This window comes from Thrips palmi, unplaced genomic scaffold, assembly GCF_012932325.1.
Source record: "Thrips palmi isolate BJ-2018 unplaced genomic scaffold, TpBJ-2018v1 HiC_scaffold_18, whole genome shotgun sequence".
NCBI lineage: Eukaryota > Metazoa > Arthropoda > Insecta > Thysanoptera > Thripidae > Thrips > Thrips palmi.
The window spans coordinates 18,953,374-18,976,276 of record NW_023144627.1 but is presented as its reverse complement, the minus strand read 5'-3'; the positions used below and the strand labels follow the sequence as shown (position 1 = coordinate 18,976,276).

At 58.4% G+C, this 22,903-nt stretch overlaps 2 protein-coding genes across 4 annotated transcripts in view; one reads left to right on the top strand and one right to left on the bottom strand.

The window, feature by feature from the left end:
- Nucleotides 1–22,903, top strand: part of LOC117644910 (neurobeachin) — a 170,138-nt gene that overhangs the window by 133,226 nt on the left and 14,009 nt on the right. The gene's annotated exons all lie outside the window — the stretch shown is intronic.
- On the bottom strand, nt 11,639–16,465 carry LOC117644914 (protein mab-21). 3 transcript variants are annotated; one of them, XM_034384632.1, is made up of 5 exons: nt 16,102–16,465; nt 13,655–13,805; nt 13,174–13,397; nt 12,345–12,997; nt 11,639–12,295 (listed from the first exon to the last, which is right to left on the bottom strand). In XM_034384632.1, exons 1-4 carry the CDS (start codon nt 16,216–16,218, stop codon nt 12,389–12,391), a joined length of 1,101 nt encoding a protein of 366 aa, XP_034240523.1. In that variant the 5' UTR covers nt 16,219–16,465; the 3' UTR covers nt 11,639–12,295; nt 12,345–12,388. The 3 variants fall into 3 exon arrangements, with proteins under 3 accessions (XP_034240523.1, XP_034240522.1, XP_034240524.1); XM_034384631.1 differs by having other exon boundaries at nt 11,639–12,997; XM_034384633.1 differs by having other exon boundaries at nt 11,639–12,997; nt 13,174–13,394.

Below are 22,903 nucleotides of genomic sequence, written 5' to 3'. Positions count from 1 at the left end.
AATCCTATCTCAGCCATTTCAACTCCAACGGAGCTGGCGTGTCGGCGGCTATTGTGGAGCCGCGGTCGGTTGGCGTCGGGCCAGACTTGGACGCGAGCACTGAGCGCTGGCCGCCGCGTCGCCGCGTGTTGTGTCTTCGCCAAAGAATAGAGATGTACCCTGAACGACCGCTACATTTCGCGCAGCTCGAACCACAATCGTTATTTCAACGGACCGGACCGTCGTCTCTTTCTCTTTAACATTCCAACGAGTCGTGTCTTCCGCTTGGATCATGATATGACACATGCACAACGGGGGGAGCACACACACACACACTCGTGACAACCGTTGTGACAGGCAAGACCCAGGGGTCCGGAGAATGTGGCCGAATAAGAAAGGTGGATGTGGGAGAGGGGCGGTCAAGGCGTCCTGCCCAACGGGTCGGGCCCTCACTGCGTCTCCAGGACGTCTCCAGGACGTCTCCAGGACATCTCCAGGACGTCTCCAGGACGTCTCCAGGACTGGTGGAGTTTGGCGCTGCAGCGCGCGTCCTCGTGGAGCCTGCGCGCGGCCCCTCCTACTCGGGCAGTAAAATGAACGGTTAAAATATCAGCGCCGTGCGTGCTGCATGTAATCGACATAAACAGCCGTTATTTAAAGCAGTTCTGGGTAGTGTGGCGCCCGGCCGAGGGTACCCCAGGTACCCCTGGCCCCGGCCGCGGCATGCGGAGAATCCCAAGTACCATACGGGGTACCAACACCGCCACCGCATACGTGGTTGGGATAGGCCCTAAACCAAGCACCTTGACACGGTCAAGAAATTCGGAATTTTGTTTTCGCTGCGCGGTCTAGAGTCCCTGCTTGCATGCACTACGTTGGCTGGGCTGCGCTCTGCGCTGCTCGCCCAGAGGTGATCCACATCTCCTTTCCCCCTCGTCACGAATGCATCGCCATCGCAGGGGGGCCTCCTGTTTACCTTCTCATTGTAATAAGAAGCGTGCGTGCGCGTGTCTGTTCTCTTCATTTTTGATACACTTCATGCTCCTTTTTGCAAGTTTTTTTTTTATCTCAGTATCTCCGCCTTGCCCAGGTGCGTTGCCGCATCGCCGACGCGACGTATATTCACTTAGTGCCGGAGAAAAATATGGGCCCGTGAATATTTGATGCCCGAGGACGCCGTTGTGGCGAAGGCGGGGCACTCTGCAACGCCGTCGTCGCCGTCCTGTGCGTCGTTTAGGAACGCCACACCTGGTGCCCGCCGGGAGTGTTGGCCCAAATAATCCATCGACGCCGGCCTTTTTTTTGCGTGCTCCGGGATTGGTGTCGTCAATCGGGGGGTCTTATTAATTTTGATGGCGATTGGGCCGAGTGTGGCGACTCTCGCCGGACTCGTCGAGGCGATCTTTCTCTTCCCGGTTTCTCGTTTTGGCGTGTTTTTGCGGGGACATTGCACTTTGTTCCGAGTCGGCGCACGTCCCCGTCACGTCGGCCTCGTCCCCGGCCGCGCCACCACGTCGTTATGTCAGCTTTTGACGTCCCGGAACGTCCCGGACGCGACCAGGCCTGCAGGTCGTCAACAAGCTTGCCGTTCAAGGATTCAGAGCGCGCGGCCCCGAGGCGCAGAAACCGATTCCATCAGAATTGACAATTTTCGGGGACCGGACACGTGTACACTCTCGCAGACGTCGCAGGCAGCGGGCGCTTTCGAGCGACTACTGACGCGAGTCAAATGGGGCATCCCTTTCGCGCGGGGCATCGCCGGGCGCTGTTTCTTTGGCTCTAATGCGGCGCTACCCCGCGCGATAGCGCCGGGGCGATACCCCTTGCAGTCCATCGGCCGCAGCAGGGTGCCGCGCTGCAGGCGGCTACCCGTCTTGCGTTATATCGGGGCACTTGTCACGCCGCGCGCCCCGCCGCGAACGAGTACCTCATTTCGAGTAGCCGCGTTCTCGTCTCGGATGCAGACGCAGTCTTTTGAATTTCGACCTGTTTCTCGCGTAAAGTCCAGCCGCTGGCCAACCTTTCCAGGCGGCTTCTTATCGGGATTTCAAAGTCGTGGGGCCGTAAAGTGTAACCGGCCTTCTGAGTCACCTGTCCCGCCGATTCGGCGATAAGCGGACGCGGCGGACGCAGACATGGAGGCACCAGACAATTTGACGCTGGCCGTGGAATTTGCTGGAAATGATGCGACAGTCAGAGCCGTCCATCAACCACCAACGGAATCCCCTTCTTGTCCTCCTTGAGGATCTCGCAGCTGATCCACTCCCTTGCCTGTGTGTGTGTGTTTGCCTGTGTGTGTGTTTGTGCGCGCGCGCCCGGTTACCCATCATCCATGCACCATTTTTATTATGAAGTGACGTTTTTTTCGCGAGTTGAAAACCCGACAGGCGAAAAAAATTGCACGAAAAACACAGCTTTAGTCGGGAAGCGAGCCGCCTCCGTTTGTTTGCTCTTTGGACGAGTGTGCGATTGCGGGCACGTTTTTTATTATTTCAAAGCGAAATGCGAGCAAAAGCAACGAAACACAGTTTTGTTGAAGAATGTAGACGAGTTCCCTAGACAAAATGACTTGGATGGAGTTGTTCTGTGGGCGCTGCACTGCGTCCTTTGCGTGCGGCTCGTTACTTGGGCCCCTCGGGGGGCGGCGAGGCGCAGGCCGGCACAGTCAGGCCCGGCAAAGCCTGGGCAAAGCGGCCCCTTTGATCCAGGCGATGAGAACCCTGACACATTACCGTGCTAACAAGGACGGCCCCGCCCTGTTCCCTCCGCGGGGACCGTGCAACAATTACGCGCGGATTATTTGGTCTACCAAAAAGCAATAAGCACATAATTTTCGAGAAAATAATTTAAACATAAATATTGATGAGAAATAATATTGTTCCCGAATAATATTTAGAAATTTTGGAAAGGCGGTGGTATGGGAACTAGCAACCTATCGCGACCTCTCCCGCGCACCAATTCTGATTCGGACCGGCGGCGGCGGATCGGCCCTTGTTGTATTATTTATGCCCTCCGCCGCTGCAATCGTTAGTGTGTGTGTGTGTGTGTGAACGTGCTGATACGCCATACCTGCCCAATCGTCGTGGTTTATTTTGGTATTTATTTAGTGAGGCACACTGGTTCCGTAATTGGCGGCGAACAAGAACGCCTGGCCTCTCTCCCTCACACTCCCTCCGTTACTTTGTACAGTCGGCAACGCTCTTGTGTGTGTGTGTGTGTGTGTGTGTGTGTGTGTGTGCTTACGCCCCGACGGGTCTCAGCCCCGTGGCGCCGGCACTCTTCATTGATTAGGCTCTTATTTTGTCGGCGTTCCGATTGGTCAGGTGTGTGTATGCGTGCGTGTGCGTCTGTGTGGCGCATGGTTAAATTTATTGTCGCCCTATTGTTTGTTTGATCGCGGATAGAGAAAGGGCACGCTGGGCTGGGAGTGCGGCGTGCCGGTGGAGAAGTGGGTCAACAAGTGGACATGGGCGAGCCCTCGCGTTTGCATTTCGATTACCGGTCTGAGATTCGCTACTAGGAGAGGCGCGTTGGCATTCAGTCTTGCACACGTGTCCTTTTGGCCCAATGCAGCCACCTGCGTTGGTGAAAACTCCCGCGATGCACCACTGTGGGTTGCTTTACCTCCGTCTGCCTACTCACGCTTTTCCTCTCGAGAATTTCGCAACCCTTTCGACGTTGGTGCATCGTTGAAATTTTAAACCACTTTGGGGTTTTTTTCGAGGGTGACAAGCGGTTTTCCGATTTCTAAAAGCGATTTGAGAAAGAGGCCCGCTGAGCACCGCGGACAGCCATTGGCCGGGGAGGCGGTCATCCCCACCTTGGCGGCGGCTCGCCGCGCTCGCCGCGCCTTGCCCGACTGACTTATGACTCCATTAGCACTCCGACAATGGCGGCGACGCAAGGAGGCAAGGCAAGGCGGCACCAGGCCGGGATGGCGGACTGCGAAGTACGACAACAGCTGCACGGCCAAGACGGCGCGGCCGAGAGCGCCATCGCGGCGACCGCGCCACGCCGGCGTCCGCAGCCGAGTGCGAAATTGGCTAACCTGTTCCCCGGCGTGCCGCGCGCTGCCGCTGCGCGAGGAAGACGTCAACCGCGTTATGATGGTCGCTCATCCCGCGCGACGAATCGGCCGCGGTTCGATCCCCCGCCCCGCCGTTCCCAGCCCGCGCCAGCCTCCCCTCGTGGCCGTGAAACCCGACGCGGCCTGGGAACGCGCCGCGCGCCCTCCTTGTCCGAATTCTGCCGCTCGTCTGTCCGGGGCGAGACGAGTGGAGTGGATGCGAGGCCGGGGCCGGTCGACGCCTCTGGCTTCCGGGCGCCGCCACGCGGGGCGCTGGCGTCGCGATTTGTCGTGCATCTCCTTCCTTCCTGACTCATCCCGCGCCCTCCCCGTCTCGCTCTCTCGACCGTGATATGAGCAGCGCGGCGCCCTGGAGTGTGTCTCCTTAACGCAGATTAATGGTGGCGCGTGCGGGTGGGGCGGGGCGGGGCGAATTGCACCCGCGGAGTGTGCCAGCCCGCCAGCGGGTGCAGCGGCAAGGGTCATCAGGCGGACAAAAGAGGAAAAGAAAACGCTTTGGGGGTGGTTTTCCAGGACGAGCACTTTATCTAGTGGAAAAAGTGAAATTCACTTGAACGCTAAAAGAGGCGTTTTAAAGAAACGCTGGGTGTTCAGTAAGTTTTGCCCAGCTGTGACTGCAAGACGCTCTCTGACTAATGGGCAACAACAGCATCCACCTCGCCTCTATCTCAATCTGGTGACGAGGAGTGGACGCGACGCGACGGCGCGGACGAGCAAGCCTGCCAACCTATTATGGCGGGCCGAATTTAAATGCGATGGTACGCGGTGGTACACAGCGGAAAGAAAAACGAAAACGAAAATCAGATAAATGGCACGTAGAGACTTGCTGCTGAGAGGTGTCGCAAATCGTAGGCGAGATATCAAACACGCCATACCGTGCGCCTTTACCCCTCCAAGACGCTGAGCCGAAACGCGATCCTACCGGCAGACAAGCATGGCAAGCAGCAGCCCATTGTGGAGCTGCGCACTTTGGCCCGGCACAGCCTTCAATTACAACACATGTTCGGCATTGTTGTAAAGGGTCACAGGGGTCGAGGGGAAAAAAAAGAGTATCACTTCTTATTCGAACCCGCGACGCGAGGCCACGCGAATGTCCCAACCAACCCCTTGCTGTCCTCGAGCGAAAGGTGAGCAAATTTTAATAATGGGTTCAAGGTACAAACCTCGCCAAAAAGTATCTTTATTTTAATGGTTGTGTTTTTAATTAAGCTGATGGACGTAGTGGTTCAAGTACCAGCCCAGACATGACACAAAATATTTTTTTGCAAGTGTGTGAGTTGATGGAGCGCTGGCTTTTAACCTGCGCGTTGACGGATGGGGTCGCGCGGGTCGCGGGTTCAACTCCCGACGGCGGCGTGCCCGGCGTGACATTAAGCCATCGCCAATTAGGCCGGATTGGTTGTGTAATCCGACAGGGCAACCCTTTGGCGGACTGGCTTTGGCGCCCTGCACTGCGAGGACTGAAGTGGCACTCCAGTAATGCGCTCTCGCCTCCCCTCCCCCGCCGTCGCGCCCCGCCGCCCTCCCCACCTCATTGCAGCCGGGCACTACTTCAGATTAATCCAAATTTGATTACCGCTGGGACCTGGGTGCGAGGGGGAGGGAGGCGGAGGGGTCGCCTCACACATGGCTGGCTGGCTGGCGCCTGTCCGCTCCGCGTCGCTTACCGAGCCCCGGGGGAAATGTCACAGCAAGCAACAGCGAGCGAGAGAGACAGAGCCGCGTCCGCGTTTCAGCGCCATCAGTGGGACGGTGACACCATCAGCTTGTCGAACACAGTACACTACGAATCGAGAAGCTCGAGAAAAGAGCACGGAAAAAAATAATTAGCTGCACAGGTAAAAGTTAGCTGTGCAGCTAAAAACATTCGCTTTCTGAGAGATAAGTAATTCCTTCGCTGTACAGCTAAATTTATTAGCTGGACCGAATTAGCTGTGCAGCTAAGCCATGTTAGCGCTAGAGATTCACAAAATTTATCTGCTCCGGTCAACTGACCCGATCAACCGACATCTAATGTTGTTATTGTTCGATGGATATCTGCCGGACTCGAACCCGAGTCTGCCGATTGAGAGGCGCGCACGTTACCACTACGCCATCACGCCATCAGGGCATAATGTAAGAAATTTTTACAACTGCCCTATCCGGGCGACGGAAAAGGGGGGGGGGGAACAATGGGGCCCAGCGGCCGCGATCAGGTGTCATTGTTAAGCGCGTCAATAACGAGGCCGAAAAAACCCAACACCAAGAAAATATTCTGATTCTAAATAAACTTTTTTGGAAAACTGCTCACACACTCCGTCATTTCCCACAAAACCTGTGTTTTGCCACATTTCCTTACCCTAACTTCACCAAATTTGGCCTCGAGACAACTGCCCATTTTTTCGTTAACAACTGCCAAATTGAGATTAAGAACTGCCCAAACAAGCCACAACTGCCCGTTACATTATGCCCTGCACGCCATCTCCTCGAGTTCGGGCCTTCTACCTTGAGACTATCCTCGCCGCTTAGCCACCTCGGTAGCTAACGAAATTTAGCAGGATGGCTAAGTCTACTCGGCTAAACTGCAAACTGCTTTGCTAAAATGCTTTGCAGAGCAGCTAAATAAAATTAGCGGGACCGCTAAATATTAGCTGCAACGATAAAACTTTTAGCGGTGCAGCTAAATCTGTCTAGCTAGTGAATATTAGCTAGGTTAGCTAAGTAATTTTTTTCCGTGAGGAGCTCGCCACGACGGCGCTCCAGCTGACGGCGTGCTTGGTGGTGCTTGGCGGTGCCGGCCGCCGCCGCGGACGGAGTGGTCCAGTTGGACTAACAGCCTGCACACACGCACGCGTCTCGGCCTGGAGTCGGCCTGGAGTCCGGCCCAATAAAACGATTCGAGAATGCTTCCCTTTCTGGAACACCTGGAGCCATTCCTTGGCAGTGCCAACACCGGGAGCGCTCAGCCTCGTCCTCGTCGTGGCGGTAAAAGACGCCGTTTTTTGCCTTTTCCGAGTGTAGGAACACCTTGGCTTCCTGTGGCCCGGCGTGGCCCGGCGTGGCCCGGCGTGGCGTCGCCAGCCTGCTTGTTGTGTCTATTGATACATCAGCTTGTAGAACAGCGCGCCGCACTCAGAGACCCTCCCCGTCCCCGGGGTCCCCGAGGCGGTCCCCGAGGCCCCGGACTCCCTCATAGCCCTCGGAGGAGGCGACGAAGGGCGCGCCGAAGGCAAGCCCAGCCAGGAAGCCCCCTTGTTGCGCAGACTTGAAAATTCGCGTCGAAAATTAGTTTCCAACAAACCGGCCTGGGATTTTTGTAAATTAGATTTGAATTTGACGCAGACTGGGGAAAGTTGCACGTGACCGTGTGTCTTTTTTCTGCCTTGGAATTTCTTGCAGTCCCGCCCCCGCCCGCTCCTACCTGCCCACGGCCTCCACGGCCCTCTCGGGCTCCATTCAAAAAGTGTTGTGATCAATTATGAATGTGATCTGGCCATTTGTCAAGGCTGCGCCGCTCTGCCGGAACGCGCACCCACTATACACGACCACCTCCGGGTAAGTGCCCCCCTCCCCCGTCTGGGATCGCGCCCCCAACCCGGCATGTATACTACTCCCATAGACGCATCCTGAACAGCTGGTTCCTCAATAAAACCGCATGGCATGCGCCCGCCGCCCCGGCACCGCGTGGCCCGGCAGCGCTGGTTCGAATCCCGCGCGGGGCGAAGCGCTTTTTGGGGTATTTTTTGTAGGCCTCCTTTGCCTTGCTGTGTCCCTTTGACACTTTGCTCGATATTTCAGAGGTGCGTTAGCCGAGTGACTCGTCAGTGGCACTTGTTAAGCGCGCATCTTTGTGGGACTTCCCCCCCCCCTCCTCTCTCTCTCTCTCTCTCTCTCTCTCTCTCTCTCTCTCTCTCTCTCTCTCTCTCTCTCGCGACAGTAATCGTCCATAGGGCGTTGCCGCGAGCGGTTTTACGGCTTCTCCTGGTGCCATCCACTTGAGCGTGAAACAAGAAAAAAAACGACACTCGAATAAATAAATAAAAAAATATTGAAAAACTTCCGACGGACGCGAAAAAAAAAAAGAGGAAGCATTAGTTTTGATGGTTGTTGGCGGCACTGGCGCTTGGCGGCAGGGAGGCGCGTACAGTGATGTCGCTCTCTACTTCTCTGATTGGATATCGATTTCGCTCTGCCTGGCGGGAAAGGCGAGACTGTGAACAAGTGTGTGTGTGTGAGAGAGAGAGAGAGAGAGAGAGAAACAACAGCGTGTGAGTGAGAAGGACGATCCTCCCACGCATTAGCCGCGTTATGGTAATACCCGGCAGGCTGTCTCCGAACGGAACAGTGTCTGTCTCTCTCGCACTCTTACGGGACCTCTCACATCTTCTCGCAAGTGCGAGAGAGACAGAGCCACTGTGGAGGGGTGAGCTCATTAAAGCCTAAGTCGAGGCGGTGACCGTGTCGGCGGGCAGCACCGGCAGGGTGCAGGTGGGGGCGTATTTGCTTATGAAGTACCAGGGTGCCGATTAGAGGTAAACTGAGCCCTGATGGCGAGTGAGGGTGGCGGGGTGCTGCACCTGCTGCCCGGAGCCCCTCCTGGAGCCCCTCCTGGAGGCCCTGGAGGCTTGGCTCGTGCCGTCACTTCAGGAAGGAACTCCAGGACGAACTCCAGGAGGAACTCCAGGGGGACCACACTGCCGAGCCGCTTGCTCCTGATTGATTGCCGCCTTTGTTTTTGTTTTCACCCGGGGGAACGAAAATTGATTTCGACTGCCCATTTTTTAAGCCTCGAAAGGGGAACACTTTTCTCGCGGCCGTGCTGCTGCCGTTCGTTTTGAACGAAGGGCGGTTTGACTTGAAGATGAACCACGGTGTAAAACTTAATTTTTCTAAATGCAAATAATTATTTTTTAATTTTTAATTTTTTTTAAACAAAAGTTTAAATTGTTTTATTAATTAAAATAAACTAAAAGGTGAACTTTGTGGCGGGGAAATGTCTGCTAGTTTCGGCTGCGCTGCAAGACGCTTGGCTGCGCAGTGTTGCAGGAAGGCGAGAGTGGCCGCTAACGACGGCTGTCGTTTGTTTTGGCTTGTGCCCGCCGGCACCTGGCTGGCTGCCTGCCTGCCTGGCTGCCTGGCTGCCTGCCTGCCTGCCTGCGTGACGGACTCGCCAGGGCAATTAGGCCCGAAATTGAAGCCTTTTAGTGCATCGCCGCAGTTTTGAACCGCCCGCGGCGAAGCATCACGTCGCCGTGTAAATAAACGGCCGCGCCGAGGAATCATGCGGCGGCAGCGCTTTGAGGTCGGGGGTTCGAGTACCGGTACCGGCCAATTTTTTTTCCTTTTTTTTTTTTTTTTTGCTTTGGTGGTTTGCAAGCAAGACCCTGGTAGATCAGAGCTCAGGTGGTTGCGATGCAGGGCCGGTTCGTACTGGACTGGGGTTCGACTCCCGCCGGCGGCGGCCCTTTTCGAGCCGTTGCAGAGCTTCAGGCCAGATGGCGCGGGGGGCGGGCGGCCTGTTCCTCCAGGGAGGCCCTGTGACGCTAATCGGAGATATCCTCGTGTTATTGATTAGCGGCAACCGCACGCAGGTAATGAAATGTTCCGGACGACTCACCAAAGCGGCGGCTTCCGGTGCGGACTGTCCACACCAGCGAAAAGTGCAACGCGCGTGTGTGCGCGCCTGCCTGTCGGTGTGTGCGTGTGTGTGCGCCTGCCCGTCAGTGTGTGCGTGTGTGTGGCCACGCCCCCTGCCACCCCCTCGTACTATCAAGCGCACGGTAGTTGTGGGTAAACTCGCTCCGTTATTAAAATAGATTAAGTTGCAGACAGGTTGCGTTCCTTTCGGGGAGGGATCTTTGACGCGATACCCCGCTGCGCACGCTGTGCCGCTGGATTTTTCATACGGACAGCCGACTCGGGTTCTTTCTCTCTGTCATGTGCTCACTCTTTCCCCCTCTGTTGCAGGTACGTACTGCCGGTCCGTGTGTCGGGAGGCGCGGGGTGGAGGCGCGAAAGGTAGGACTGCGGCGTTGGAACTTGAGCAATGTTGCCAACTTAAAAATCTAAAAAAAATTTGAAAATTATTCTTTTTTGTGTGAGTGTTTGCGCTGGCGCCGCTGGCGCCTCGGCCGGCGCCTGGCAGGGAGATGGATGCGGTTTTAAGTGTGCTGGTTAAGCCCCAGCGACACCGCCCCTTACAAATGACGCGCCGACAGCCCGCGACACGCCTGTCGGGAGAGAGAGAGAGAGAGAGAGAGAGAGAGAGAGAGAGAGAGAGAGAGAGAAAGAGGGAGGGAGGGAGAGGGAGAGGAGGGAGAGTTATTCTTGAACGCGTGAGTTAGAGCCCCCTTTGTGGCGGACCCTCCCCTGCGAGATGAAGCTCTAGAGTCAAGTTAATTGACTGCATCGTCCCGCCTAGCTTCCCCCTCCCCCTTTTTCCAAGGGCGTATAGGCCGGAACGTAGGTATAACACCAAGGCGCGTTTCGCTACAGTGCTTATGCATTTTGTTTTGTGTGTGTGTGTGTGTGTGTGTGTGTGTGTGTGTGTCGCGCGACTCGTTAAACGTTTGAATTTACCGCGCGGCCCGCCCGAGGGGCCGCACGACCTGTTTACCGTATTAAATTCGAGCGGATGACCGTGGTCGCTCGCCACACAACCGCAGAAGCGCAAACTTTGAGCAGACAAAGAATCGCAAGAAAGCAGTTTTCGTTTACATTGTTGGTAGCTGTAAGCGAGCACTATGCGCGCTCGCGCGCGTCTTGTAAATTTGCGGCCGATTTTTATACTAAATTATTTTGGCAGGGTCGTACCTGCGCCGGCATTATTTTTAGAGTTTATTATTCCCAAGAGGCGCCCCGGCCGCCGCGTCCGCCCCACTGCAATGCGTTGCCATGGCGTTGCCAGGGCGACGGTCGCTTAGCAACCGCCGGGGGGCCTGGCCGGCCTGGCCGGGCGGGCGGGCACTCTCCTCGTAGTACAGTAAGTCGCATTGCGCAGCGCAGCGCCCCAACCGTCCGAACATGGCGGTTTGGGATTAATTTCAGTTTGAAAATGCCCAAGGGTTGCTTTTGCCGAGCGCCCTAACCAAAAGTGAACCCCGAGCGTACAGTACCCTGGATCTTTGGGTCGTTAGAGACGCGAGGTTTCCGCGATGAGGTGCTCTACTCCCCAGTAAAGCAAAAAGTTAAAGAAAATGAAACAGAAAATAAAAAGACTGCTTGCCTTGGCCCAGAAAACGAGTCGGGGACTTTGAGCCTAGACGATCGCCCGGGATTAAATTGGCGCGAATCTGAACGAGGCCCGTTCCGTTTCACAGCGTTTCACAGCGTTTCACAGCGCTTCGCGGCTTCGCGGCCACCGTCTATCTCTGTCCGCCTCGGTTCTTTATCTGGTTTTCGCCTCGGAGGCACTCGTTTCCGGGCGTTTCCGTCACGCCCGAGTCACCGCGACGCCGGAACCCAGCCGGAAAAACAAGATGGCGGCCAGGGTGTTTGATTGGGCCTTGCAAGGCGGTGAAAAAAGGAGGGGGACGCCTTGCTATTGTGTGCCGGACCGGTACGGGACGCTCCTCTCAAATGCAAAAGCAGCGCTCGCTTTCGTAATCAAATTTATTGTTACAAAGTTAACAACAGCGAACCGGGCAAGTATTGCACTGTAACAGTGGTGGTGACAGTTGTCTCCGTAAAAAGCGTCCTGACGAATCAGGTTAAGTCTAAATTTTACAAGTCTTCTAGTTGCTAGGCGTACCGGGTTAATGTGCTAAGGAATAACATGCTTTCGGAATTGAGATCCATCTTATAATCTTAATGCGTTTATCATAAGTCGTCTGGCAGTCTCCGTACTGCGACAAACAGTATACGTTTCTGTCACAAAGTATATAAAGATAAATTTAAGTGTTATTTACATTAAATTAAGGGAAAGAAGCAGCGGAGCCGCACCTTGGTCGACCCCGCTGCGATACATAAAAAAGAAATAAAAACACAAATGTAACACAAATATTTAAACACAATAGTTCAACGAAATATAGAATTTGTACGTATACATGAGACACGAGTTTCGAGGCAACTTCTGTCCATCTGGTGTGTGTCTGCTGAGACTAGTATAGCGGGTGACAAGTCAGCACCATCACAACCCAACTTCCCTATTCACTCACAGTCTTGTTTTAATTCTTCGGATTCAACAAAGGGGCAATAATAAACAAAAAGCTAACAAAGTCTTTGACGGCGGCCCCTCCAGGACGCTCCCGGACGCTCCAGGGCGGCCTGGGGCGTCCGGGAGCGCCGCCGTCGTCCTCGGGGACCTGAACGCTGGAGGCGGCTGGAGGCGGCTGGAGGCAGTCCTCACAGCTTCTCCAGGGAGCGGCTGTTGGTGAGCAGCTCGCGCGTGAGCCTCCACACTTGCTTGGCGGCGTTCTCCAGCGCGCTGGGGGACTTGCCCTTGAACAGGTCCAGGTTGGGCAGGAAGTAGTGCGGGCAGCGGCGGCACTGCAGGCACGAGATGAGCTGCAGCAGGATGCCGTTGATGCGGTCGCCCAGGCAGGACTCGTCCCACTCGGCCTCGCGCGGGTGCTTCTCGCACTCGTACAGCAGCAGGGTCTTCATGTGGTAGCTGGTGACGGGGTTGCCGGGCAGGTCCAGGTGCCGGTCCCGCAGCGTCTTGAGCAGCGACAGGCACCGGCGCCGGCAGCCGCCCTGCAGCAGGCGCAGCTCCGCGTCCGTGAAGGACAGCACCCAGGCGTCGCCCTCCATGGCGGACTGCTTGCCCTGCATGGCCACCGACTCCTTGCTCAGCAGGTCGAAGCCCTCCGTCTTGACCTCGGCCACCAGGTTGGGGTGCGGCCAGGGGATGTGGGGGATGGGCCAGTGCGCCGCGGACCGCGGCCACACGCCCGAGCACTTGAAGGCCGGCGTGATCTGCACGATGTACCTCTCCCGGATGCGCAGCTTGACCTGCGGCAGGAGTAGGCAGTTAGACGGGCGGTAAAAATCCCGGACGCGTTTTGAGCTCCAGCGTCGCTAAATGGGACTCGAACCGAACGTGTGACCCCACCAATGGATTGCTCTCCGAACGAGGAATCCATTGGTGGGGTCACACGTTCGGTTCGCGGTGTGGTGTGGGCACCCACCTCGGTGGTGTCCGCAATCATCTTGACCGAGTCCCTGTAGGCGCACTTGTCGCACGCCTGGGCGACCAGCGTCTGGAACCTGGAGCGGATCTTTCGAGCCGACAGGTATCCGGACGCCGTGATGAACTCGACCCACAGGGACATGGAGCGCTTGCGGCCGTCGGACAGCTTGAGCACCGCGCACCCGGGGAGGGAGCCGTCGTCCACGAAGTTGAACACGCCTGCTTTAAGCAAGGAGAGGGAAAGCTATTTAATTCCGTCAGGGCAACTGTCACACGTCAGGGGGACGAAAACGAAAGCGATATGCGGGCCTAGCTAGCGTCAACGGTCAGTCGTTCGCGCCCGGCGGGCTGCAAACCAGCTGCAAACTGGGAGCGAAAAATTAAAACGAAAACAGCAAACTGAAAACGGCAAAATAAGAAAAAACGGGCGACCAAATCGGGGCTGGGGCGGCCGCCGTTTGGGACAGTTTTGAACGCACCCATTTGGTTGAGGTAGAGGACCACCTCGAACTCGCCGGGGGAGACGACGTCCAGGCCCTCGTAGCGGCCATTGCACTCCGTGAGCGACGAGATGAACCGGGGCTCCTGCACCTCCACCTCCTTGAGCACGTCCTGCACCACCTTGCACACCTGCACAACACGGCCCGGTCACTGCACTGCCAAACTGGTGCACTGGAAATCCAAGCGTGCGCTCGGCACACACTTTGGCACCAGTCCTCTTTGTGTGTACTCAGCACACACTTGAATTTTCAGTGTGTGAGTTGGAGTAAAACAGAAAGCTGTGAGTGTCTTTGTGAGTGTGCTTGTGGTGCCGCGGTCAGTTTGTACTTGTAATCAGAGCGGCCGCTCCGAGCTACCGGCTTTCCAGTCAGCTGGAACTCTGGAACCGGCAGGGGAAAAAAAGTTGAAAAAGTTGAAACCGGGTCGCAAATTCCGGCGTAGTCCACTGTATAATGGATTGACAGTGAGCACGGCATGCTTCGCTCTCCGCGTGCGAGGCGGCGGACTGATTCCGACGGCCGTCGCTCTGTCTCTCTCGCACTCATGGGGCGTCCCCTATAAGTGCGAGAGAGACAGAGCGACGAAAACGACTCTCGGAATCAGTCCGCCGGGAGAGAGGCTGAGCGGAATGGCGCCAATTTCGAAGGCGAGTCGCCGCGGGGGGCGCCTGGAGCTTCCAGTGCCGTGCCTCCAGCGCCTCCAGTGCCGTGCCTACAGTGGCGTGGAGATTCCTCCCCGACAGCGGCGGTGGCGGTAGCCAGCGACAGCCAGAGGCGGTTTAGAGTTGCACTTTTTATTTTTTTCGGCCTTTCTCAGGCGGGCTGGCTCGGATAATCCTGCTCTGACACACACACGCACACACACACACGCACACGCACACGGTGCAGGCGGCGCGCTTTGTCCCGCGTTTTGTTTTGGGGCTGGACGGACGGGCGTGTGTTAGTCCGGCTGGCTGCGTCGCCGGGCAGGCCAGCCCGTATCCACCGATACATTCAAATGCTGTCCGGGTGCTGACAGGCGGGGGCCTTGGTCTGGCCGCCCGGCCGCCCGGCCCCGGAGGACCGGGAGGCCCCGTCGGGGGCTGGCCGGGGCACAGTGGGCCAGAAGACCGGTGGAGGCGGCCAAAACTCCAGACGCGTTTTGAGCTCTAGAGTCGCTAAACAGGACTCGAACCGGACGTGTGACCCCACCAACGGATTCCTCGTCCGGAGGGCAATCCATTGGTGGGGTCACACGTTCGGTTCGAGTCCCATTAAGCGACTCTGGAGCTCAAAACGCGTCTAGAGTTTTGGCCGCCTCCACCGGTCTTCTGGCCCACTGTGCGGGGCTGGCCGGGGCCCGGGGCTGTAAGCCCAGACGGCGCCTCGCCACACGACTGAGCACGGAGGCCAGCCACGGCGCCACGGAGCCCATTTTGCACCCTGTGCTTCTGTGTGTGTGAGTGTGTGTGTGTGTGTGTGTGTGTGTGTGTGTGTGTGTGTGTGTGTGTGTGTGTGTGTGTGTGTGTGTGTGTGAGAGTGCGTGGGGAGTCAGCGAGGCGGTGTGTCGGTCCGAATCGATTTTGACATTCGGCATCGCCATAATAACAACATAAACCGGCCTGCCGCCGGGCAGGGCAGCCATGGCAGGGCAGGCGGGGCCGGCGGGGCCGCCCCCCGCGGACTCGGAGGCCCCCGAGCCCCAATTAGGCGGCGTTATGGAGTCATTGACGAGTTCCTTTGTTTTTTCGCCGCGTTCCCGGCGTCCGCAACGCCGGGGTGGCAAAAGGGGCGTCGGTTTGGGTGGTCACCGCGCGGGGCGACGCACAGTGGGCCAGAAGACCGGTGGAGGCGGCCAAAACCCTAGACGCGTTTTGAGCTCCAGAATCGCTAAATGGGACTCGAACCGAACGTGTGACCCCACCAAGCGACTCTGGAGCTCAAAACGCGTTTTTTGGCCGCCTCCACTGTGTGGTGTACGGGTCGCGAGGCCGGAGCACTGCAGTGTGGCGGGTACGCCCCACGCTCTGTCTCTCTCGCACTCGGGCGGCTTGCTGTGGCGGTGCGAGAGAGACCACGCTGCTCTGAATCACTTGCAGTGCAGGCACGCCGAGGCACGCCCACGCGCGTGGCCCGATGTTGCACCGGTTAATAGTGGCGCGGACGTCTGGAGCAGGGTTTACGGGTCTGCGGGTTTACGACCGAGGTTGTGCTTTACGGTGTGGGCTTTCCCACGCGCGAGGGATTCGCGCCGTTTTTCTGCCGCCAAACGCTCGGCTGCGAGGTTTAATCGGCCGAACCGCGACTGAAATCCGGAATGGAGCCTGCGACGCCTGTCTGCCCCTGCTGCGGTATTTGTCGGTATTTGTTGTGAGAGTTTCTGTGGAGGTTTTGCGTGGCCGTGTGAGGTGGAGGAGGGTGGCAAGGCTTCGCCATCGGCTTCGCACCTCTCGTATCGTCTTGGCGATGTGGCCCTTGCGAGTCTGCACCCGCTCGCCGTAGTATTTGTTGATTTGGTAGAGCAGCTTGGATTGCGAGGCCATCATGTCCTGCGGCACGAGCATGCTGGTCCCGGGGCGCGGCGGCACGGTGGTCGGCGGCAAGGTATCCAAAGGGCAATCCAAGAGCGGCGGTAATCCAAAGGGCACTTTCACTCACACACACACACACTCACACTCGCGCACGGCACTGTATCACTTGGGTTTCGAACTAGTCTTGGTTGTATCACAGTATTGGTTATCCTAGCGCGGGGACGCCGGGGTCCCCGATGAAGCCATGGTACTCGCGACGGCGACGCGTTTCCACCGGCGTCTGGACGGCCACTGGAGGCAGGCGGACACCTTAGGCCGGCCGGCCTGGTGGGGGTGGGGCCTCGCTGGTGGGGGGCGGGCCAATGGCAGCGCGCCGCGGCCGTGCTGCCCGCCCATTGGCTGCCGCGGGAGAGGCGTGGTGGGGGGCGGGCCTGCCGGCCTGCCGCTCGCGAGCACGCGGGGTTGGTGCTGGAGCAGGCTGCGCGATTTTTCATCCTCACGGCGCCGCCCCGCCCCGCCCCGCCCCACCCCGCGGCACCGACGCGTGACTTTGCCAAATGGGATCGAGGCAACGCCAGGGGTATCGGAGGGAGAGACCCCGCTGGCAGGAGAAAAAATCGCCGTGAGTCCGAATGTACAGAACGTACGTACACAACGGTGTGCAGGATGGCGGTCTTGCAAGCGGAGCCAGCGCTGCAGGTGCACCGGCAGTGCACTGCCAAGCTCCGCAACGTACCTCCCTGCCGCCTGGGAGGTAGGCAACCGGCCCGCTGCCGTGCCGGCGGGTTGCCTACCCGGCGCGGCGCTCGGTCGGGCCGACACGTGTTGAGCTCCAGTCACTAAATGGGACTCGAACCGAAGGTGTGACTCCACCAATGGATTGCTCTCCGAGCGAGGAATCCATTGGTGGGGTCACACGTTCGGGTCGTGTTCCATGTAGCGACTCTTGAGCTCAAAGCGCGTCTAGAGTTTTGGCCGCCTCTCCGGTCCTCTGGCCCACTGTGCAGTGTAGCGCGGCCGGGGCGGGGCGAGCGCATTGATCCCCCTCGAGGGGCGCAGCCCGCGCAGCCACCCCCTCGGGGCCGCGGGGGCCGCGGGGGCCGCGGGGGCGCGCGAGGCGGCAGGTCCACAGATCGAAAAACGCGGCTTGTGGGGTCCAGCCGGTGTAGGGCCCGATCGGCCCTAGGCGACGTCCCCCGAAATTCGTCCCGAAGCCCCTCAAGTCCTTGAAGCACGACATCCGGCCGGCGCCGCGCCGACGCTCCCGCGCGTGCGAGTGTGCGTGCGTGCGCGAGGACGCCGACGACGCCCTTCCCCCACATCTGGATCGAATTTGAGGAGGCTGCCTTCACTGTAATCGCTGTAGACAGCCCCTCCGGCAGGCAGGCCAGGCAGGCCGCGCCAGAGGCCCGGGTTCGAGTCTCGGCCGGGGAAAACAAATGACTGTCGGACCGGCGGGGCCGAGCCGGGGCCGAGCCCAGAGCCTCCCACACGTGGCTCCGTTTTGGGGCGCCCCGTCTTGTCTCCTGCTCGTTCCTCTCGGCCGAGACGACGGGGCACTCCGACAGCGAGCCAGCGCATGGGGGAAAAGCGAGAAAAATACGGGGATTCGAACTTAGGAACCTGCGCTCCGAAAGCCGCCGTGCTACCCGTGCGGCTAGCTGGAGGGCGGTTCGGAGACGGGCGTGTGCATCTTCCTCTCTCTTTGGCTCGCCGCTGCCGGCGCTGCCCGTGCTGGGGCGCCATCGCTTTTCGCCCGGCTGGCAGTGCAGTGGCAGCTTAATGGAAAACAGCGTCGGCGGAAAGGGGTTCTTGCCCCCCCCCCCCCCCCCCCCCGCGAGCGCGGCGCGGCGGAACCGCCGCCTCGCCCCGCCTCGCTACTTTATTTCCATGTTTCCGAAAGTGAATCATTATACCCCTGTGTGGCTGCCGGCTTGTGACACAGTGTGCCTCACAGCCCTGGCAGTACAGTGTGCCGCCCTGCCCGCTCTCCCGCCCTCTGTGTACTTTGTAACGGAACACCCTCTCCGACAAGAACGCGGCCAATTGTTGCCGCGCTGCGGCAGGCAAACTGTCAGGCCGCCCTCAGGCCGTCAGGCGGACGGATAGGTTTCCCCAAAAATTTTAAACGTGTTGATTTTATTTTGAAGGTACAGGCAGACGGACGGACGGACGGGCAGACAGACAGACAGACACAGACGCGGCAGGCCGAAATCAAAGCACTCCTCGCGCGTCGCCGGGCCTATGATATGTTGGCGTCGCCAAGACGTCCCCCTGCGCCTCTCTTTCCTCTCTCTCTCTCTCTCCTCTCTTCTCCTCTCTCCCCTCTCTCTCTCCCTCTCTCTCTCTCTCTCTCTCTCCCTCTCTCTCTCTCTCCCCTCTTTCCTCTCTCTCTCTCTCTCTCTCTCTCTCTCTCTCTCTCTTCTCTCTCTCTCTCCTCCCCTCTCTCTCTCTTTGTTTTGGACGAATTTGCGCCGCTCCAACAGTGTCGCGTCCTTAGAGATATGGTACACCTCCCCGAAGCGGCATTTCCAGGGACGCGCAGGGACCTCTTTCTAACGCCGTCCTGGCCACACCGTTCGAGGTATCGATATGAAACTTGGCACACGGGCTCAGAAGGAATCAATCTCAATGACGGTGCGTTCAAAAATTTTTTTGAACGCCTAAGTTAGGCCCCAGGGCAGTCCAGTTCTGGTCCAACTTTCGTTCACACACGTCCTAAGAAATGGGAATATCGAAAAAGGGCGATGGTACGTTCTAGATTGACATTTGCTCTTTCCAGTGATGATATCCCCGTTCCTGTGCGACTAAAATTAGAGGCCAAACCCGGTAGACCGCAGACCTCTGCACGGTGATTTTTGTCATCTCGCAGAGTTTTGAAAAGGCACGTCGTAGACGGGCTATGCTGACCCCAGCTGCCCCGCCCCTGCCCCTCCTGGCTGCCTGCATGCAGCCTCTGCTTTGTCTCTGCACCGGGCCCCCTGCCGCCCCCCCCCCGCCTCATTCACGCGCCGGAGCCGATGAGTCGAAGGGTCGGCAGCGTGACAGGCCGATTTATGGGCCCCAGACCCCGGCAGTTAAATTTTTGAACGGATTATTTTAGAGTTTTAGGATTTGGCGAATGGGGTCCAGCGCACGATTGTGGTTTCAGGCAACTCAAAAATAAAGTTCTACGACCATTTTGACCTTAGCTCTCCAGTACTAGCCCCGCCACCGGACTTGATTACGTTCGGGACAGCCTAGGTCAAAATAGTCGCAAGAACTTGAATCTTTAGTCGCCTGACACCGCAATGGCCCGTTGAATCCATCTGAGCAAGTTTCACAACTCCAAAATGAACCGCTGAAAAATTTAACTATTTAGGCACGGGGCCATAAATTGACCTGTCACGGTGCCGATCCTTGGGCGAGGGTGGCGGGCCAGGCTGTGCCCAGGCAGTCCCTATTCAGTGAAACAAAGTCGGCGACAACATGTGCGGAGTCTGGGGCCGGTACAGCTCGTCGACAGTTACATTGCACTTCCTCTCTTTGACCGGCTCCGGAATCACCGAAAGTCGCCGTGCAGAGGTCTGCGGTCTACCGGGTTTTGACCTCTAATTTTGAACGCACAGGAAAGGGGATAACATCTCCGGAAAGAGTAAATGTCAATCTAGAACGTACCATCGCCCTTTTTTCGATATTCCCATTTTCTCAGGATATGTTGTGAACGAAAGTTGGACCAGAACTGAACTGCCCTGGGGCCTAACTTAGGCGTTCAAAAATTTTTTTGAACGCACCGTCATTGAGATTGATCCCTTCTGAGCCCGTGTGCCAAGTTCCATATCGATACCTCGAACGGTGTGGCCAGGACGGCGTTAGAAAGAGGTCCCTGCGCGTCCCTGGAAATGCCGCTTCTGGGGAGGTGTACCATATCCTCTTAAAGTGCAGCCGAGCGGCAAACCAAAGCCAAACACTTCAACACTCATTTCCGAGGCGGGGCGCGACACACTCACACACGTGGGCCCGCGCGCGTGTGGGTGTGTGTGTGCTTGTGCGTGTGTGCAGGTCCTCACCGTGGATTCTCTTCTCACTCCAAATTCCTGGCCTGAGTCATCCTGCAGGCGGACTGATTCCGAGTGTCGTTTTCGTCGCTCCGTCTCTCTCGCACCTACCCTGGCCTCCCCGTGTGTGCGAGAGAGACGGAGCGAGCGCCTCGTGAATCAAGGCCCTGTCCCCTGGATTTATGCCCCTCGGAACCGCATCAATCGCAGGCGCCGTGTCGTCATGTTCAGCGCGCTGTTTTTGTTTTGGTTGTTTTTTTTTGCGGTGGCGGCGCGATGTCTCATTCGGGTGTAGTGTCGAAACGCGGAAGAAATAAATTTTAGTTCGGGGACTTGAACCCGGCGAAAAATGTTGCGGGGCGGCGCCTTAGCGCACACGGCCACGGCGTCGAGGAGTAAGTGTCAGGGCTGCTGACCCAGAGCTTCTGCGTCGGTTTGTCTAGTGTGCTGCCGGCTGGCCGATGCGACCGGACAGCGAACAGCCAGTCGTGTTTGTGTGTGAGTGTGTCTCCTCGGCGGGGCGCGGCGCGGCGCGGCGACAGCGCGCCGTTGTCTCTGCCCGGGGAATTGATTGTAATGCGTGAGGCATGTTCGCGCCGCGTTCGCCGCGTTCGCGCCCTCGGTGACAGCGGTGGCGACAACACCGTGGCGGCACGCTTTTTCTTGTTGCCCCGACATTCTGCTGTCACCTGGCCGACGGCCTGGCCGACGGCCTGGCCGACGGCCTGGCCGACGGCCTGGTCGGCGTGCTCTGCGAACGCGCCGTTGAACGTTGAACCTGGCTGTGGCGGCGGTGGGGGCATTCCTGCGGGGGTCGGTGTCGTCGGCGCACAGTGGGCCAGAAGACCGGTGGAGGCGGCCAAAACTCTAGACGCGTTTTGAGCTCCAGAGTCGCTGAACAGGACTCGAACCGAACGTGTGACCCCACCAATGGATTGATTCCTCGTTCGGAGAGCAGTCCATTGGTGGGGTCACACGCACGGCTCGAGTCTCATTTAGCGACTCTGGAGCTCAAAACGCGTCCAGAGTTTTGGCCGGGGGCGCCGCTCTTCTGGCCCACTGTGCGGCGTCGTCGCCGTCCTGGACGACCGGAGTGCCGGAGTGCCAGTCGGTCCCGGACACGTCCAGATGAAACTGATACGGGTCCAGGACACTCAGGACGGCCGAGGCCCGGTGCCATAAATAAGGACGCAACGGGGAGGGGGCGCGACGCGCAGCACGCCGAGCACCGCGAGCACGCCTACGGGGTCCTTCCTGTCTGTCTCCGGGCGCCGCCGGACAAAACTCCAGACGCGTTTTGAGCCCCAGAGTCGCTAAATGGGACTCGAACCGAACGTGTGACCCCACCAATGGATTGCTCTCCCGGACGAGGAATCCATTGGTGGGGTCACACTTTCGGTTCGACTCTGGGGCTCAAAACGCGTCCGGGGTTTTGACCGCCTCCACCGGCCTTCTGGCCCACTGTAACGTCACGTGACACTGCCGACCTCCATGTACTGGGCCGAGTGCCCGGTGGATTTTCACACAGGCCGCCGTTTGGGCCGCGGCGACGGTTGGCAAGACCGGGCCGGCGGTCTGGCGGTGGTGTGGGCACGGTGTGGGCACGCGGAGTGGGCCTGCTGCTTCACGGGCTGCTTGGGCAGGGCCAGGAGCAGATAATGATCTGTCCTTTGTTTTCCCTCTCAGGTCGTGTGTGTGTGTGTGTGTGTGTGTGTGTGTGTGTGTGTGTGTGTGTGTGTGTGTGTGTGTGTGTCGCCGGGAAGGGTCCTCCTGTGTTGAGGGGGGCCCAGGACCAGCCTCGCCTCGCCAGCCCCGCAGCCCTTTGCCTACGCGGTCCTACACCTGTCCTCCGCTGCTTCCTCTATCCATCGCAAGCGGTTTTATTTTTATTTTTATTCCCTTTATAATTCCTTCCCCGCCGCATATTCTCGCTCTTTATTATGCTGTTGTCTTATTCCCACCTCTTGTCTGTCTGCTTGCCCGTCTGTCTGCCTGTCTGTCTGTCTGTCTGCCTGTCTGTCTGTCTGTCTGTCTGTCTGTCTGTCTGTCTGTCTGCCCCACCTGGCTGCGACGGTCCACACTCGCCCACTACACCTGTGTTATCGGTCCCCGATCTGTCTCCCTTCTCCGGACACATTACTCGTTGCCTTGGAGACGGCTGGCTGGCTGCCCCGTCTGCCCGGCTGGCTGCCTGGCTGGCTGGCTGCCTGGCTGGTGGGGTCATATCTGGCGGTGGGGTTATTTCGGGGCGACACCGCGTTTTGTTTTGTCGTTTTTGTTTGTTTTGTTTTGGCCCTGTCATCGCGCGCGACAGTGGCGTGGCGTGTTCCGCGAAGCAGCGAGGCAGCGAGGCACCGGAGGTCGGCAAAGCCGGGCATAGCGCACAGTGGGCCAGAAGACCGTAGGAGGCGGCCAAGTAGCGCCCCCTGGCGGCCGAGCGCGGCCGAGGGTGGCGGATTTGATTAAGGCCGCCGTAACGACTCGCGCTGTCTCTCTCGCACCCCAAGGGGCCACCCGCCCCGCGAGTGCGAGAGAGACAGCATCGCAGCGGGGTGGGCCAAAGTGATTCGATTACGGCTGCGCTGCCAGTGCAGGCGCTGTGTTTCGTCCCGCCGCGATACGGCACGGAGTGCACGGAGTGCACGGAGACGGGGGCCTCGGAGGGGCCGGGGAGCTGCACC

Coding starts and splice junctions, on each gene's coding strand:
- LOC117644914 (XM_034384631.1), bottom strand. CDS start 16,218: ATGCTCGTGCCGCAGGACATGATGGCCTCGCAATCCAAGCTGCTCTAC. Junction 13,806..16,101: donor TCGCCAAGACGATACGAGAG/GTGCGAAGCCGA, acceptor CGTGTTGTGCAG/GTGTGCAAGGTGGTGCAGGA. Junction 12,998..13,173: donor TGATTGCGGACACCACCGAG/GTGGGTGCCCAC, acceptor CTCCTGCCGCAG/GTCAAGCTGCGCATCCGGGA.